The sequence below is a fragment of the Amblyomma mixtum genome, chromosome 2 (assembly GCF_055824585.1).
Source record: "Amblyomma mixtum isolate Tamu chromosome 2, ASM5582458v1, whole genome shotgun sequence".
In the NCBI taxonomy this organism is placed as follows: Eukaryota; Metazoa; Arthropoda; class Arachnida; order Ixodida; family Ixodidae; genus Amblyomma; species Amblyomma mixtum.
In genome coordinates, this window is record NC_143013.1 from 160,981,325 (window position 1) to 160,999,417 (window position 18,093).

General features: G+C 50.3%; 1 protein-coding gene across 1 annotated transcript in view; it reads right to left on the minus strand.

Annotated features, from left to right (window-relative positions):
- Positions 1-506: 506 nt before the first annotated feature.
- Positions 507-18,093, minus strand: part of LOC149361422 (uncharacterized) — a 442,275-nt gene continuing 424,688 nt past the window's right edge. The window contains exon 6 of the mRNA XM_089572679.1: positions 507-598. Coding sequence (XP_089428805.1) covers positions 562-598 — 37 coding nt within the window. The 3' untranslated portion in view covers positions 507-561. The remainder of the gene's footprint in view (positions 599-18,093) is intronic.

The window sequence follows — 18,093 nt, forward strand, 5'->3', positions numbered from 1 at the left end:
GACTGCCTACACTGCCATCCCTATATAGCCGCACACTAATAACGCGTGTGAATACAGATCAGTAATAGAGAAGCGGTGACGGGACTCACCAATCATGCAGCTCATCCAGGCTTAGTAAAACCGCGCCGTCGTCTTCATTGCCTTTCCAGATGACAAGACGTCGTAGCGCTGCCTTTCTTCATGGCTTTGCCCGTCCAAACTCACCGATGTTGACTGGGCGTAATACTCGTCGTTGGCTTCCAAAACACACTTCTGTTCTTCACACATGTCCGCCGCAAAAGCACTCAAACAATGCCATGAAAAGCCAAATAACACAAAACGTGCAGCAACGCACGCACTGACATGGCACCCGCGGCAGCGGCTTTGCCCTTGTTTTTGCGTCGTTGAAAAACTGCAACTTAAATGCGCTGTTTTACTACTAATATTTAAATTATGTTCAGAAGAAAAATATCTCAATTTTTTAAAATTATTTTTGTCTAAGTGCGAACATTAAAGCGCTTTTAAATACTTTTGTAGAAGCTGCGATCCTGTGATCCCATCACCCAGGGTGCCCCGGATGTCCTAGCAGACGACGGAGCAGACGACGGCGCAGACGACGCTGTTGACGGAATGAAATTTCGTTTGCTGTCAGCCAAAATCTCTTAATTGCGAAAAAACGGGCAAAGAAATGCACCCTACCTCAAGCTGGTGCATATCAAGGATATGTTGGACGTGAGCGGTAGGACTGAGAGCAGCTGCGATGCATTACTTTGACTGACGCAGGCATGCTCGACGGAGATTTACATGAAACTGAGAGCTTAACTGTGACCCGTACAAGCGGATAACTTTGATATCAACTGCTTTGCGAAACTACGCCGATAGTTGCGTCACACTTTAGCTGATATGCAACAGCGGCTCGCACTCGCCGCATCTTGTTCGCGTGTACTTTCACAATTGAGCAAGAGCCCACATGGAAGCCGATAGAAGCAACTGTGTTTTCGAGTTCAGATTGTTCCGCGAAATACGAGCAGCTTGTTTTAGCACGCACTCGAATTGTAGTTCTCAGCCAGTGCGTCACGAGCGGTGACGATGGCTTCGATGACGAGCGTAAGAATCACCTTAAGGTGGCCGCAACGAAGCCGGTATCCCAAGCGTATAAGTGCGCTAAAAGGTGTTTACCTGTGCTGCAAACGTGGGCTCAGTCGCAGTCCAGCCGCTAGCTGCTCAGTTTTTCAGCCTTGCGAGCCCAAGTCGCAAGCTGCTGAGCATTGAGGGAGCCGAGCTTTCAGAAATGACACTGCCCGCGAGCGCGCCGAGCGACAAGTTTGCACTGCTCCCTGGATGTCGTATTCGTCGCTAAGCCTGGCAGGTTTCATATCGATGCCAGAGCTGAGAGTGCTTTCGAACTGGCTAGCGCTGAGGTGCTACTCTCTTCACTGTACGTTGTACTGTGAACCATGTGTCGTAGTGAAATAAAGATATGCGCGGTTTCCGCGCTAACGGTGACGTCGAGGACGAGCTTAATAAACGCCGTAAGGCAGCAGATATTCGATGCATATATGTGTGCTAAATTTGTTCACCTATGCTGCAAACGTGAGAATAAAGTCTCGCTCAGTCGCAGGACAGACGCTCGCTGCTCGATTTTCCAGCCTTGCCTGCTCAGTTCGCAAGCTACTGAGCCAATCACTGAGCGAGCCAAGCGTTCGGCAACGACGCCGCCCGCGGGCGCGCCGGCCGACTAACTGCGCGCTGCTCTCTAGCTACCCTTGTCGTCGCTATAAGCTTAGCCGATTGCACATCGACGCCTAAGCTGAGTGCGATTCGGAACTGGCTAGCACTGAGGTGCTACCCTCGCCACCGTTTTACTGTGAGCCCCGCGTCATAGTGAAATAAGCTCGGTTTCCGCGACCCCTTCAGGAGCAGAGCTAGCAGAAGCCAGGCGAGCTGCAATGGGCAGCAGAAGCGGCTGTGGGAGAAAATTTGTTTTCCTGTTATCGCTTCTACCAACAACTCGATATTGGCTGACGATACTCTATCCCAGAGCTTAGTAAATGGACGTGAACAAACAATACCACTGAATTTTTCTGGCGCCGGCTTCCAGGCTGGCAGGCCGGTCCCGAGAAGAGCGCCCTTAAGCTTGCATGGCAGTGGCGCACGTCAAAACCGCCCCGACATTCTACTCTTCGCTCAGGTTGTCGTAGCACACTGTTAATAGCGAGGGACCAGAACACTTTAGTGGACCGAGCGTGAGGGACCAGAACACTCTAGAGGACGAAGCGCGAGGGCGCAGGAGACTGAACCAAAGCGCGCGATCGACTGACGTCAGTCCCAAGACTTCTCATTTCACGTGAGAATCAAACGAGCAGGCGAGCTGCAGGTCACTCTTGTAGGTGTGAGGAAGTGTCGTGGAGCTGCTGCCCGATCGCAAGCGACTGCTGGCCGCATGGCCTTTGCTATTGCGAGTGTGAATGGACATTAAACGCATGTTTACAGTAGAGAGTCACAGAGTTCGCGCGAGTTAATTAAGCCCCTTGGTCACGGAGGGGGAGCCCCGAACAAATACATCCTCATGGGGAAGTTACTCACTGACCGAATTCTTGCTGCGCGACTTCATGTGTCGCAGAACTCGCCACCCAATCCTTGGCGTCGCGGGGTAACGCCACGTCGACTGACAAATATTCGGGTTCTTGCTCCTCCGGGAAATTACAGCGAAGGCGCGACGCAACAGTCCACGCGCTCGCCCTTTCTAGGCGTCCGTGTTCAATCACGCTCAAGGCTGCACTGACCTGCACTGACCTGGAGGAGAAAGAAGTGCCAAGATGGATTTATCTCAATGGTGCGGCGCACACGTGCCAACTGCACCGCAAAAAATACGAAGTGTGCGTCGCCTGTTGCCGACTCTGGCATTGCGATGACGTGTGCCCGGATCCGAAAAACATCAAGTGCCGTGGCTGCGGCCTCGGGAACCCGTAACGTGAACAGAAATGCGAGCTGAAATGCCTGCAGTGTGGCAAAGGCCACGCACAAGAAGACCCCAAGTGTCGTGAACTTTTCCGCATTCGCTACGAAGTAAAGAATCGCGAATGGGAAAAGATAGAGCAAGCAGCGACGACTGGTGAGCTACATCAGAGTCGACAACGCCAACCCAAAGTGAGAGAAGACTTCGGTACCGGGAGGACTATTTCCCTAATTTGGACACGAATGAAGACAGACCACCGCCGCCGCCAAGAGTGCGCTCCGATTCCCGTGCCAGGTGCCAGTCCAAGGGGCCCTCGAGCTCTAAGGATCCTGCCAACCCACGGAGACGCGGAAGGAGCAAGGAGCGGAAAGCCCCACCTCGATGGATACTTCCGAGGCGTACCGGCGAAGCGCCTAGGCGCACGGGCGTACACTTGAGCCTGTCTGCGCATGCGCGAGGCGCGACGCGCGAGCAGGCGCGAGCAGGGCGCAGATATCTGTGCATGTCAGATTTAGGCGCCTGCGTACGGGCGCTAGCGCGCACGTCGGAAGCGGGGTGCGGTTGACAACAATGGGAGAACCGCGGGGCTCTCGGGGACTCTTTTCTTCGTGGCTCGAAGCTCTTTCAGCTTCCCCAAAAATTTTCTCGCAACCCTCGTCGCCAATGTGGTGTGTTCCGTCTTAGTAAGAAGAGTCGAGTCCGTGCCGCCGCCTCCATGACCAAGAACTAGACCAATCAATCAATCAGTTTATTCTGCACTGCAAATACATTTTACAGATTCAGGCCTGCCGAAGCCTCATTGGGCTTGTATGGCAGCGCCTGGAAGGTAGCGGCAAGTCGCGTGCGACGCTTTACAAAATAAGATTAGCAAAAAGCAACAGAAAAATAGGAACAGCAAAAAAAATTCGGGGGGCACTTTGACTGTCTAAAGTGCGTAGAGGTGAAAGCGTTTTACGCACCACTTTCACTGCTTCTGTGGCACTGGTGGCGTCACATGTAATGGAGTACTAATTACTAAGTGTTGACAAATCACTAATTAATGGTTAATTACTGATTAATACCTGAATACTAATTAACTGCTAATTAATGACCCTTAAGCTTCGCCTTTAGCAGTGGAACGCGACAGCCTGTTGTAGCGCTGCCAGGCAGTCCACGGAACGCCACCACCCGTTCGGCGCGATGCCTTGCCGTTTGAACGCAACGGTTTTTGAGGAAAGGAAATGGCGCAGTAATTCTCTATCATCTTGGTGGACACCTGAACCGCACCGTAGAGGAAGGGAGGAAGTGGGAGTGAAAGAAGAAAGACAAAGATGGCCCGTAGTGAAGAAAATGAAAATTGTATTTGAGGAAAGAAAATAACGCACTAACTGTCTCACATATCTCGGTGGACACCCGTCAAAATTCAGGGGGTGGGGGGTGCACTTTTGTGACCTAAAGTGCGGTCACTGATGTGTGGCTAAGATGTTAAGCTTCGCCTCCAAGAGTGGAACGCGAGAGCGTCTTGCAACGCTGCCAGGGAGTCCATAGAACGCCATCGCCCATTCGGTTCTACGCCTCGCTCGTCGGTAAATTGGTTTTTGAGGAAAGGAAATGTATTTCTCTCTCATATATCGGTGGACAGCTAAACCTCACCGGAAGGGAAGGGAGGAGGATGGAAGTGAGCGAAGACACCGTATTCACTAGACGCGCCTTTGTTAATTCCAAACCATCGAGTTGGCATGGCAGAGTGAGATCTTCCGGCCACCGAGCGTGACGGACGCAGGATCATTAGCTCCGGCGGAGCGGCGATAGCGGCACTTGCTGGCCGCGGAAACAGGTTAGCTGCCGACGCAGATCAGGAATACGAAATTGTTTTGCCTACCTTGCCTACAGGACGTGTTGTTCTTAACACGGTGTTTCTTCACGGAGACGTGAGAGCGAGGCCCTACAGGGTGGAAGATTTTCGGGACGCCCTGGCCAACGCTGGTGCGCTCCCCGACGTCGTGGCGTTGGGGGCGTATCAGATTAACCACGTGTGGGCGGTGACGATGAGCACCTCAGAAGCTGCGAAGAAACTTGCTGCCTGCAAAGAGCTACAAGTGAAAGGGCGCCGGTGCATTATTTTCGACCCTGAAGATCAGCAGGTAAAGCTGCGCCTGCATTGGATGCTGCACGGTGTGGCGGACGACGACATCCGGACTGCTTTCGCGGCGTTCGGCAACGTGACGGAGGTGACGCGGGAGCGTTGGCGTGTCCAAGGCTTGAAGGAGAAAGGCTCGACCAGCAGGACCGTGCTACTGAAGTTGAAGCCGGGAATTAAGGTGGATGATTTGCCACACCAGGTCCGAGTAGCCGGTGAGCTGGCCCTCGTTGTTGTCCCTGGGCGACCGATGCAGTGCCTGCGTTGCCACGGCACGGGTCATGTTCGCCGCGACTGCAAGGTGCCAAGGTGTTCCCTGTGCAGGCGCTACGGACACATGGATGCGGACTGCGTCCGTACCTACGCGTCAGCCACCGGGCTCGGAAAGGCGAACGACACTGCGGAACTCATGGACATCGCCGAGGCGGAGGAAGCAGCCACTGGTACGTACGAGGCGGGCAAGTCGGCTTCCACACTTGCGACGTCAGGGACTCCCAGTGACGACACCAAAGCGGCCGACAAACCAGAGAGCCAACAGCCGACGGGAGGCTCCCTCGGCGTCTCTAACGAGACGCCAGAGAACGGGGCGTGCCCATCAGAGCCCGTAGTCGTCGAGGGAAAGGACCTGAACGAGGACCACCACGAGAATACCGGCGCCCGCACAACAAGCGTCACCCCCCCCCCCCCCCCCCCCCCTTAACACCCCGCCGAAGCGTTCCCATGACCAGGCCAGTCCTGAAGGGGACAAAGTGGTAGCACCCGGCGTCGAGCATCCCCCTGCAAAGACGACTCAAGGCCGGCGTTCGTCGTTACGGCCACGCCCAAACCATGCGGCTGACAAACGGTACTCCTCCGCAGGCAAGGTACTACTCGAGCAGACTGATGTTCTTGCGCCGGATGATACCGGCGGCAACAGTGGCGTCTAGCGGCGCGCTAGACGTGGAAGGTAAGCACCATGCTGTTGGTTCCTTCCTCTTGTGTAAAAATGGCTCCCGCCTCCGCCTTTAGAGTCGCTACATTGAATGTGAGGGGCCTGGCGGCAAGGAAAAAACAAGGTCAGGTGTACCGACTTCTTACGGAGCGCGAGATAGATGTATTGGCCGTGCAGGAGACGAAAGTGGACGGCAACGCAGGAACCGACAGCATGGTGCGACGTTTCACGACTAGATTTTATGCTGTCGTCAGTCAAGCAGTGGGAACATCGGCTGGCTGCGTGCTTTTTGTAAAGAAGATGCCGGGGCTAGAGGTGCAGGCTTATTTCTCGTGTGTGTATGGGCGGTGTATTGTGCTTGATTTTTGTCTGAACGGCAATGAGTGGCGCATTGTTACTGTGTACGCGCCGAATGTGGTTGAGGGAAGGGTTGCCTTTTTCCAAAGCCTCCAAGAGCGCCTTTGTACGGAGAGGCGGCTCATTGTATTAGGCGACTTCAATTGTGTTCTTAACGCGCGCGATAGGTCAAGCATCCGGGGGTTTCGAGACAGGAGCACTGAAGTGTTGATGCGAATGATCGAGAACGGAAACCTTGAGGATGTGGCTGAACTTATTGAGGGTGCGCGGACAGTGCAGTTCACTCATTTCCAGGGCTCAAGCCATGCACGGCTGGACCGCATTTACGCATCAGTCGACCTTGCCCCTGTTTGCAACCATTATGAAGTTGTGGGAGTCTCCTTCTCAGACCACTGTTTAGTTGAGTGCTGCCTGGGAAGTGTGAACCGAAGCAAGGCATTTTCGTGGGAAATGTGGAAGCTAAACAACACGCTTCTTCAAGACGAAATCTACTGCAGAGCAGTAAAGGATGAAATAGGTAAAATAAACCCGCGCAAGAACCTGAAGATTTGGCAACAGTGGGAGCTAAGTAAATAATCTTTAAAAATCAAAGCAATAGAAAGGGCGACATGTATCCGTTATAAGGAAAAACAAGACGAAGCTGAGCTAAGGGCACTGCTTCAAACGCTGATGAAGCAGGAATGCAAAGAGTCTGGGAAATGGATAGAAGATGCCAGGAAAACAAAACAAAAGATAGAGCTTATGGAAGAACGGCGTTATCGCGGAGCACTAGTGAGGGCAAGGGCGGAAGACACAGCTGCTGGCGAAGCGCCATCGAAACGTGCTCTTGGTCTAGAAAAAGCGCGCGCTGAAAGAAATCACATCGATAAAATAGAATGGGGGGGTATCTTATCGGCAGACACTGACCACATCAAAGAAGCCTTTAATGAATACTACCAGAGGCTTTTTTCATCGACTCCTGTAGACGCAGTAGCCTTTGCGCATCAGTTTCTTGGTGCAATGCCACGGCTTGACGAAGAAAGCAAAAAGAAAATGGAACTAGCAATAACTCACAGCGAGGTAGAGCACGCGATAGATCAGTTAAACCTAGGAAAATCACCAGGACCAGATGGATTCAGTGCGGCATTTTATAAAGAATTTAAGCACGAAATTGCCCCAGTCCTGTGTACAATTTTCAATGAAGCCTATAAAATAAACGTATTGCCTCCGTCTTTTGGGATCTCCCATACAGTTGTCATACCTAAAACGGATGATATAGAGAAATTACAATTGGTTACAGCGTATCGACCCATAGCACTCACTAATGTGGACTACAAAATTTTTATGAAGGTATTGGCGCGTAGACTGCAGACAGTGATATCGGATATTGTTGGACCACACCAGACATGTGGAATCAAAGGGCGCTCAATTTTTTCTAACATTCACAAAGCGCGCAGTGTGCTTGAAAGCTGTGACGACATCAATGGGCGAGTAGCGATGCTTCAGATTGATCTTGAAAAGGCATTTGATTGTGTTTCTCATGAAGTTTTGTTTACCGTTTTAGACCATGTGAACGTCGGTTCAGTTATCCGTAAGGGTGTAGCCCTGGCGTATCGAAACTGCACGACGAGGCTGATTGTTAACAAGACTTTGGGGGCCCCCATTAGCGTGCAGCGTTCGGTGCGTCGGGTCTGCCCCCTCAGCCCTCTCTTGTTTTGTATTTACATCGAAACGCTGTGCATGAAAATCATAGAAAACAATAGTATTAATGGCTTTAGGTTACAAGCAGCTGAAGTTAAGCTGCTGGCCTATGCAGATGACGTTGCAGTATTTACGGTTGATCAGGGGAGCATAAGTGAAGCTGTCGGGTGTGTACGCGCGTTCAGCGAAGTCACAGGTGGCGGGGTTAACTGGTCCAAGTGCCTTGGGCTCTGGCATGGATGGTGGCCATCCCACCCGGACCATTTCGCCAACGTACCGTGGGCGACGACCCCGGGCAAGTATTTGGGCGTTCCGCTCGATGCTTATCGCGATAGCGAGGACTATTGGAAAGAGCAAACTAAAGACGTACGTGACCGAGCTGGGAAATGGAAAGGCACCAGCCTTTCAATTTTCGCCAGAGCTACAGTCTGCAATCTTTTTTTTATTAGCAAACTGTTGCATGTGATGCAGGTTTTGCATTGCTCGCGTGTGAACGTTCAGAAGCTACACAGGATTTTTGTAGTTTTCATATGGGCGTCCGAATGGGAACGTTGTAGCAGAACGAACCTGTTCCAGCGGGTAAAAGACGGGGGGCTAGGGCTAGGGCACCTCTTTTTAAGGCAGCTGGTGAACCGTTTTTTGTTTTTTCGCGACGTCACAGGCCCGTTCTTGCGCACCGTGTGCCAAGTGAAGCTGCGGCGATTGCTGCCGGAGTTTGTGGTATCCACAGAAGAGCTCTCTGGTGGAACGGTTGGTTACTACAAAGAGATTGTAGCAAGCGTTCGGTTTCTTTCGGCACGTTTTTCCACCGATTATTTGTATAAAAGCAAAAGGAAAAAGTTGTACAATGATCTTTGTGATATTGTTTTCCCAGAGCCCATGTACAGGGCCTTGTACAGTGGAGGCCCGGGAGGGGATGATTTAAAAAGGGTGAAGAAAATGCAGGTGCCACCAGGAGTAAAGACTTTCTTTTTTAAGTTACACACCGGGACGTTACCAGTTAAAAAGTTTCTAGAGGGAAATGATTTCTTTTTACCGTGGGGATCGAACTGCTTAATTTGTAAACAGCCTGAAACAATAGACCATGTTTTTTTGCATTGCTGGGAAGGGGTTTATTTTTGGGACGTGTTACAAAGGACCATAAAGAAAGAGCTACCACTTGACACGCACGGAATTCGCTATTTAAGCACTGATAATGAGGATGGGGCACCTTTTGATCTCATAATGCTCTTGGGCCTCCACTGTATATGGCGCTCCAGAATGGCAGGCTACCATTGTGACAAAGATGCACGACCGGCCCGAATTTATTTTCGGGGAAGCATGGACTGGTTTCTTGCAATCCAAAAAGCAGCTGCGGAGCCTCCCGAGTGGCTCTCAAGACTAGAGCCGTTGTGTATGTTGCGGGAATTTTAAGCTGACGAAGCCAGTCTCGTGCTGGCTGACCACGACAGTGTCGTATGTATATAGCGTTATGTGTATTTTTGTTGTGCAATGTCATGAGCCAAAGACAAGCAATAAAGAAAAAAAAAGTTGGCATGGCAGAGTGGATAGCATGCTCGTCTCGCACTCCGAAGACCGGGGTTCGATTCCCGAGCTCGACCAATTTCTTACTCGGTTTTATTTATTTATATGGCCTGACTAGAAAAGTTAATTAGGCTAATTGGGTAATTAAGCAATTAACTAAGCTCAGTCCCACTTACTTGGAGCATCACTATATGATCCCTTCAATTGGTTGCATGGTTACTAGCCAAAGTACAATGGCCCCGTTTGAAATTGGCGCACGGTGACGTCACGACCGTTTCGACCAACTGAAAAGCGTGACATTTCTGCCGACAACTGCTGCTTACAACGATGAGACATTAAAGGCTTTCGCCTTAAAAAACTTTCAAACACATCACACTTCACAGTTAACCGGAAGAAACGTAGAATCCACTAAACTACATCAACAACAAATGTATATCAGGCAATGTAGGCGACGAAAGTCCAGGAATATGACCATGAAAGGAGCGACGAGACAAAACAGGCGGTACATTATACCAAAAAAACGAAGTTAAAGGTCAGATGAAAGCAGATGAACGCAATAGTTTTTTTAGTTTATAATTTGTACTAACAGAAAATGCGCTTGACGACAACACATTCAGTGACGAAGGAACATAGAATGCACGAGTTCTTTCACCATAGCGAGTGGAGCAGCTTTATTGGACGGACACAGCCTATATATACATGAGATGACGTCACAAGACAGAATCCAATACATTTCACAGAATCGAAACAAGAACTTAAACAAGTACAGAAAACACATGAACCACAATACAACATACTGCCTTTCTTAGAGGAAAAGGATTCACAGATACATTAAAAATTGACACACAAACAAGCCGGCTCGCGAGGGGGAGCGAGCCAGCAGCAGGAGCATGGAGGTGCATGTCACTTTTCGACGCCCATCGCGGCGTGTGCTGGGCGCGCAGGCGCTTCGCGGGTACGCTTCGGAAGTGTCCATCAAGGTGGGGCTTAAGGGTGTGAGTAATGTGGGGAACGTCTCCCACGAAAGTAATCACAGAGATAAACGGGACGAGAAAAATGAGAAATTAAAGGAATTGTCGAAAAATTAATGAGGATTGTCGAATCGCAAAGGTCCGAAATCCAAAACTTAAAGAAACTAGAGAAGCAGAGAGTCCTTCCTCCACAACAACCCATCAGACAAACGATGTCCCCAACGGCACGTCAACAGCCTCCTGGCGACGATAAGATGGTCACAGAGGCGTCCGTCCCGCCACTGGTGAAACGCAAACTTCAAGGGAACGACCCTCTTTAGGCTAGGGAGAAAAGCATGGAAAATCTTGAAAGGTTAGGTGCCACAATGAATGAAATCCAAAATCAAGCTGTCCTCGGGGAAGTTCAGCCTTACTTCACAGGAAGCTTTTTGGTGGCTTTAAAACGTCGCGGCCTCGCACTCTTTCCGATGACAAGCGAGTATCGTTTGTCGGTACCGTCCATGTTGACGCACATCAAAAGAGTCAGCCATTGTTTGCTGGGTTTGTCGTCGTGGTACGCCTGCCCCTTCAGGGCGTTTTTTTAGGCAACATTTGGTAGAAGAGACCGCTCTCATCGGCGTTGTAGGCGTCGCTGGGGGCATAATTTCCCAGAATGTCGGGCACGTGTTCAGACTGCCAGTCGCCGACTACAGCCATGCTTACGCTGCTCGCTTCGCCGCTGAGCACTTTTTCAATGCTGCCGTATCGTTCTTTGAAGCGCGACAGCCAGCCGGGACTTGCCTTGAATTGGTTGTCGCCCCGCAAGCACGCGAAAGAGCGAGCTTTTTGTTACTCACGGGAATATCCTTCGCCCGCAAATCTATAAACCATGCGAAGAGGGCCTCTTCGATTTTGCCTTCAGGAGTAGTCTTCAGCGTTTTTTTTTGCGCGAGAGATTCCCCGACGAAGTGGCGCGGAGGATGTCATCTTTCTCTTTCAATATTGAACAGAGAGTACTCGCTGGAATGCCATGTGCTGCACCCACGTCACATTTCTTCTGTCCACTTGTCACAGAACCAATTATGTCCGCTTTCTCGTCCAGGGTAAGGCTTTTTCGTTTCTTGCAGGGCTCCATCTGCTAGTCAGGAAGGTTAGCGGCGCGCTTGTTCGCGCACACCACTCGCGCGTTCACGACAGCGAGGCTAGACTGACTGGAGGCCGATCAAGTTGAGCTTGACCAAGACATGCGCTCAGAGGCACGGGGAAATATCCGCACAACGACGACGGCGCGCGGACACAGAGCACAACACACACACGACGATGATGATGATGTAGCCTTCCCTTTGTAACGGGCGGGCGCCAACCAAAGGTGCCCTGGCTGGATAAACACACACATAAAAACCGCAATATCAAACGCGAAGCGGCAAACACACACGCAAACACTGACGAAACAGTACTCGTCTAATGTCGCACCAGCGTCCACCACTCTGTCAATCGGCGCTTCGTCGCTGCAACTGCCGCACGGTTTGCTGCATCCGCTGTGCAGGCCTCGTTCGAAGAACGGAAACCCAGCGCCTGCGGAAGCGTAGCGCTCTCGTGCGGTGGCGATGGCAGCTTCTCGCAGAGTAGGACGATGTGTTCCGTTGCTTCGTCGTGCTCTCGGCAGGCTCTGCACTGGGTGTATTCGACTGTAGTGTCGAAGCGCTTGCGATACACAATCGTTGGCATGGCACCCACGCGTGCCTCAAACAACAGGCGGCTGCCTACACTGTTGTCGTAGAAGCTCTCCACGCAGATGTCCTGCTTGGCTGACCGGTACACTTCCAGCGTCGACTTCCCCTCCATGGCAGCCCTCCACGCCTCTCGCTCCTGCGCCTCTCTGAAGGTCCACCCAGAGGTTATCGCCCTCCAGGAGACTGGAGGCGCGTCAAAATTAATTGGTTATCAAGCTTTTAACGCCGCGGGCGACAAACCTAATGTTCCCACATTCGTTAGAAGGAACATTACGGCCATTGAGCATGACACGGGCATACGCCACATGGGCACGCCCTCGTGGAACTTATTCCGGCCAAAAAGACCCAACGCAGTCTTTCATTCCGAATATTTATAGCACTCCTAGTCAAAAGAAAGTTAAATTCGACTCCCTCTTCAGAAAAGTGATGCGTATCGGCGACAAGCACGTACTGGTTATTCTAGGTGACTTCAATGCGCACCACCCTGCGTGAGGCTACCCGCGGCCCTGTACGAAGGGGAGAGAGCTTTGGCTAGACATACAGCAGATGGGCTTCACCGTGCTCACGGGTCCTCTCACCCCCACAAGAATGGATAACAGCCTGTGCGCTGACACGTCCCCAGACCTCACTCTGGTGGAGAATGCGGGTACAGCTAATTGGTCCAACTCCAATGACCAACTCCAACTCTTGTGACCATTACATGCTTGTCACGGAAACTAACGTTGGCCCTGTCAAGCGCCAAACGCGCTCCCCGCATATTATCGAATGGGACGCTTTCCGCGACGTTCGTAACCAGGACGGGAGAAAGGCAGAAATCACAAACATAGAACAATGGGCGGAGGAACTCCGCAGGGATGCTAAGAATGCGACTAAAACGCTCGACGACAACGCGGAACTTGAAGTACTAGACAGCCGCCTTCGACGACAACGCGGAACTTGAAGTACTAGACAGCCGCCTTCTTCATATGTGGGGGGCCAAAGCTAATATGGAAAAGCGATTAAAGAGACAAAAGTGGAATCGCAATCTGAGAAGACGCCTAGCGCGTCACAACAAAGCGATTGAGGCATATGCACTTAGACTCTGCGATCAGAACTGGGAAACAATGTGTAATCAGCTTGAGGGCAATATCGGCCTCGCCAAAACATGGAACCTCCTTCGGCACCTCCTCGATCCAGAAGGAAGTAAATTAACACAGCGACAAAATTTACACAAATTAGGTTATAAATTTGAAGGTTCCGAGTAGGAACTCCTCTATGCAATTTGTTGTCGATATATAGGCTCCGCCACCAAAACTTCCTTACCGCGCTATGAGGGTAAATCCAACAGCGAACTAGACGCCCCTATTCACGAATTAGAGGTTCGAGCAGAAATACTAAAACTGAAAACCAAATCAGCCCCCGGACCCGATGGTGTAACCAACAAAATGCTTAGAAACCTAGATGATAAATCCATAACAGCGCTGACCAATTTCATGCAAGAATGCTGGGAGAAGGGTGAGATTCCCAACCAGTGGAAAACCGCTAAGGTAATTTTCATACCTAAGCCAGGGAAACCGCTCAATCTAGAAAATCTAAGGCCTATATCCCTCACATCTTGCGTTGGAAAACTGATGGAACATGTCATACAAACGTGACTAAACAATTTCATGGAAGACAACGACTTATACCTTCATTCGATGATAGGTTTTAGATCGCATTTGTCCACGCAAGATGTCATGATACAGCTCAAACATGACATATTAGACACTAAGTGGCTCGATGCGAAAGTAATAGTGGGACTTGACCTCACTAAAGCTTTCCATAATGTAAAACACGTGGCGATACTAGAAAACCTGGCTCTTTTAAACGTCGGGAAGCGAACATACAACTACATTGTCAATTTTCTTTCGGGCAGGATAACGCGCATCCACTTTTGTGAGAGTCATTCTCAAGACATACAATTGGGCAGCATAGGCACCCCCCAGGGTTCGGTACTTTCCTCTCTTCTCTTCAACGTGGCCATGATACGGCACCCGAAGAGGCTGGAGGGGATAGATGGCTTGAATTTCTGCATGTATGCGGACGACATCACCATGTGGATGACCCGTTGACACGACGCGCACATCGAAAGTACGCTACAGAAGGCCATAAATGAGGTAGAAAACTATGTCAGCCGTAGGGGCTTGCAATGCTCGCCGCAGAAGTCTGAACTTCTTTTTTATCGACCTTTGCATGAAAGACAAACTAGAACCATCCCTAACATCAAATTACAAACTCAAGGGGCGGAGATTCCTCATGTTGAAAAAACCAGAATTTTGGGAATGATTATACAAAGCAACCGGTATAACGGTGATGCAATAACTAAGATGGAAAACTGCGCGCAACAAACGATGCGACTCATACAGCGGACTGCCAACAGGAGACACGGCATGAAAGAGCAGAATCTCCTACGGCTGGTACAGGCGTTCGTAGTTAGCCGTATCTCGTATGCTGCCCCCTTCCTTGATCTCAGTTTCAGAAAAGGAAAAAATAAATGGAATTATCAGGTGGTGCACGAAACAAGCTCTAGGACTGCCCATCCGTACATCCACTCACCGCCTCCTAGAGCTAGGCATGCATAATACCCTGGAAGAAATTACGAAAGCAGTGAGAACGTCCCAAATCGAACGCTTAGCCGGGACCACAACCGGCAGGGCCATTCTAGAAAAACTCAATCTGAGCCGAGATAACAGAACAACCGCCAAAGTTGACATGCTCGGAGAAATTCGGGACAATATAGTTGTACCCGCATTACCCAGAAATATGCATCCCATTCATCACTCAGTGCGCCGGGCCAAACGGGCAGAGGCGCTAGAGAAACGCTCCCGCTCCTACAAAGACGAGGACGTGGTCTACGTGGATGCCGCTGAGTATGGTAAGAACACGATGACCGTCGATGTCGTCAATAATAAACAACTCCTCAAAATAAGTGCCTCCATACTCTCGGGTAACCGAGAGACTGCAGAGGAAGCTGCCATAGCACTGGCTTGTGTAGGCACAAAAGCGAGGTACATCATCAGTAACTCCAAAGTTGCCATTCTAAATTTCAGCAGGGGCCGGGTCTCCCCTCTACGAATACAATTCTAAGCCGTCATGTAATAGACAGGAAAATTACACTAGTTTGGACACCAGCACATGTATCCCTGCCTGGTAATGAGAGAGCCCACGAGTTCGCCCGAGGCTTTTCCTTCCGGGCGGACCCGAGTGAGGTGGTCTTTACAGACAGGGATCGCATGGTGACCTACAGAGAAATTACACAGCACTATCGCCTGCAACGAGCTAGACTTCCTCCAGCGGATAGATCATTGACCAGATACCAAGCCATCAATTGGCGCCGGTTACAAAGTTACACCTTTCCTAACCCGGCCTTTCGGAGTCTTATATATGTACCCAGGGCAATATTCAGACAAATGCGCAAACTGCGAACTTAGGGCCACCTTGGACTACATACTGTGGGAATGTCCTCATGACCCCCGGGAAGGACGAGGTATAAACAAAAAAGATCAATGGGAGACCTTACTACTGAGCTCCGACGCGGCGACTCAGTTACAACTCGTCCGACTGGCCGAAGCCGCCGCCGAGAGCCAAGACCTTTCGGCCGTCGTCTATGCGGGTAGCCCGCTGGCTACCCTCTGTCGGACATTAAAAGTTTTCCTATCATATCCTGCGCACGCCCTTGGGCATCAACTGCCTTGGCCCATTTCCTCGCATTGTCGGTTTGTACTTCATTTCTGAAGAAGCCGAACTTGCGACGAAGGTGTTGGAACCGCTTCACCCATGTAGTCCGCAGGCAGTTTTGACTTACATAGTCAGAGACTCTGCGCGCCCACCTATTTTTGTGCATGAACTGCACAAACATGAACACGCTGAACTGTAACAGCGCCGTCTACGAAATGTGGCACGAAAGTTTTTTACCGCTGGCGCCATCTGGTGAACTCGACTCAACAATGCAACTCTTGTTTTGCGCCGCGCAGTTTGCAAAGCAATTCTAAAAAGGTTCTAAAGGTTTAGCAATTCTAAAGGTTTATCTTACTTCAACGATTGTGAGTTTTTAGGAAAAATTTTACGTGCAGAAACGCGGCATTTGCATCGGGTCATGTGTAGCTCCAGTTTTATCGGAAATTCTTTTAGCTGAAATTGACCGCTCGCTATCGCGAGTACTATCTGACGACCGTATCGTGCGAGTGTTCCGATACGTGGACGACTTTTTAATCCTTTTAAATATTTACCAAAACGACGACTTAGCCCTGGTGGGGATGGGGGTTTTAGAATCTTTTAAGTCTGCCTTTCCGAGTTTTAATTTTATCATTGAACTTCCTGAAAACTCTTGTTTGCAATTCTTAGATTTAAAATTATTTTTTAACAATCCTGACCACCTCTGCTGGGCGTAAATGCCTAGGTCGAAAAAGGCACTCGTGCCGCTTAACTCGTGCCATTCGAAGCTGGTCAAGAGGGGCATTGTATCAACTTGCCTCAGGGCTTCATTAGCCAAGTCCTGTCCACATAAGGTTCAGGTTAGCTTTGAGGCTCAGGTTGATCGCCTTAGGTCTGCTGGTTTTCCGCTGGCCCTTCTCCAGGCTGTCGCTGAGTCCCTGTTGATGTCCTTCCGCCCAAACTCAAAACCTCGGGGGGCGGATGCACAGGAGAGGCGGAAGTATGAAGTTGTGCCCTACGTTCACAGGGTCTCGCACGGCTTGAAGAGGGTCGCCGGAAAATTCGGCGTTGAGGTCATTTTTTCTGCACCTTGCAAGTTGTCGCGTTTGTGCAATTTGGCGAGAAAAGATAAGCACAAGAAGGTTGTGTGTGGCATTAACCACAGGAATAAGTTCGTACAGTGTACATGCAATGTAATTTATCAGATTCCCCTGAGTTGTGGTAGGTTCTACATAGGGCAAACTGGCCGCTGCGTCAACATTAGATTATTAGAGCATGCAAATTCCTTAGATGATTCGAGGGGGCAGCATCTGCCTAAGCATTGTCACACTTGCAAGAATGATGACAAAAATTGTAATCCACTTTTCGATAGGACAAAGATTATCGGACGCTCGAGGGTTAAGAAAGAACGGGAAATTATCGAGGCCTTGGAAATCTCGAGATTAGGGCCTGACAAGTGTGTTAGCGATGCTTCAGTACACCTGTACCGCACGGAGTTCGAGTTCCTTGATTCCACGAGATGAGTGTGGTTTTTGTTTTTGTTTTTGGGGTTGGTGCGCATGCGCTTTGCTGCTGAAGGAAAGGGGAGTTGGTGGAATAAATCAGTTGTCAGTCTGCGTTTGTCCTGTGTGGTTCTCTTTCTCTTGTCCCATCCTTTTGCGCAGTTATTATTTATTCTCATAATGTCATACCAACTAGCCCCTCACCGCACTCTTTTAGCTTTGCGCACAACTGGCCACGTCAACACAGCTAGTACAGAGACGCGAAGACGCAGTGCCTATCGCGGCAGCACGCAGCGCTGAAAGGTTCTTTGCTGGCGGCACACGGGCATGAATGCGCGTGTAGGTTCAGTGGTCACACGGTCATGGTCAGTATGCCATGCAAATATGCACAGCTGATCCGATCGCGGGGCGCACGATATCGGCGCCGTACTGCCGCCGTACTGCCATTCATCTCTCGCCGAGAATGGAATATGTGCCCGCGAATACATCTTCGGCCCGGGCTTTACATTCTCGCCGCATGTTACGCTGTAATTGAAGTAACTGCCTTCGAGCAGTTTAACCACATAGACTGCGATTCAGCTGTATGCGTTAGGATTGAGCTTCCTCCTGTTTCACTTGTATTTCACTTGTACTTTTATAAATTGTGTATTTAAGGTATGAAGCTCTGTATGATCCAGCTGCGTTCGT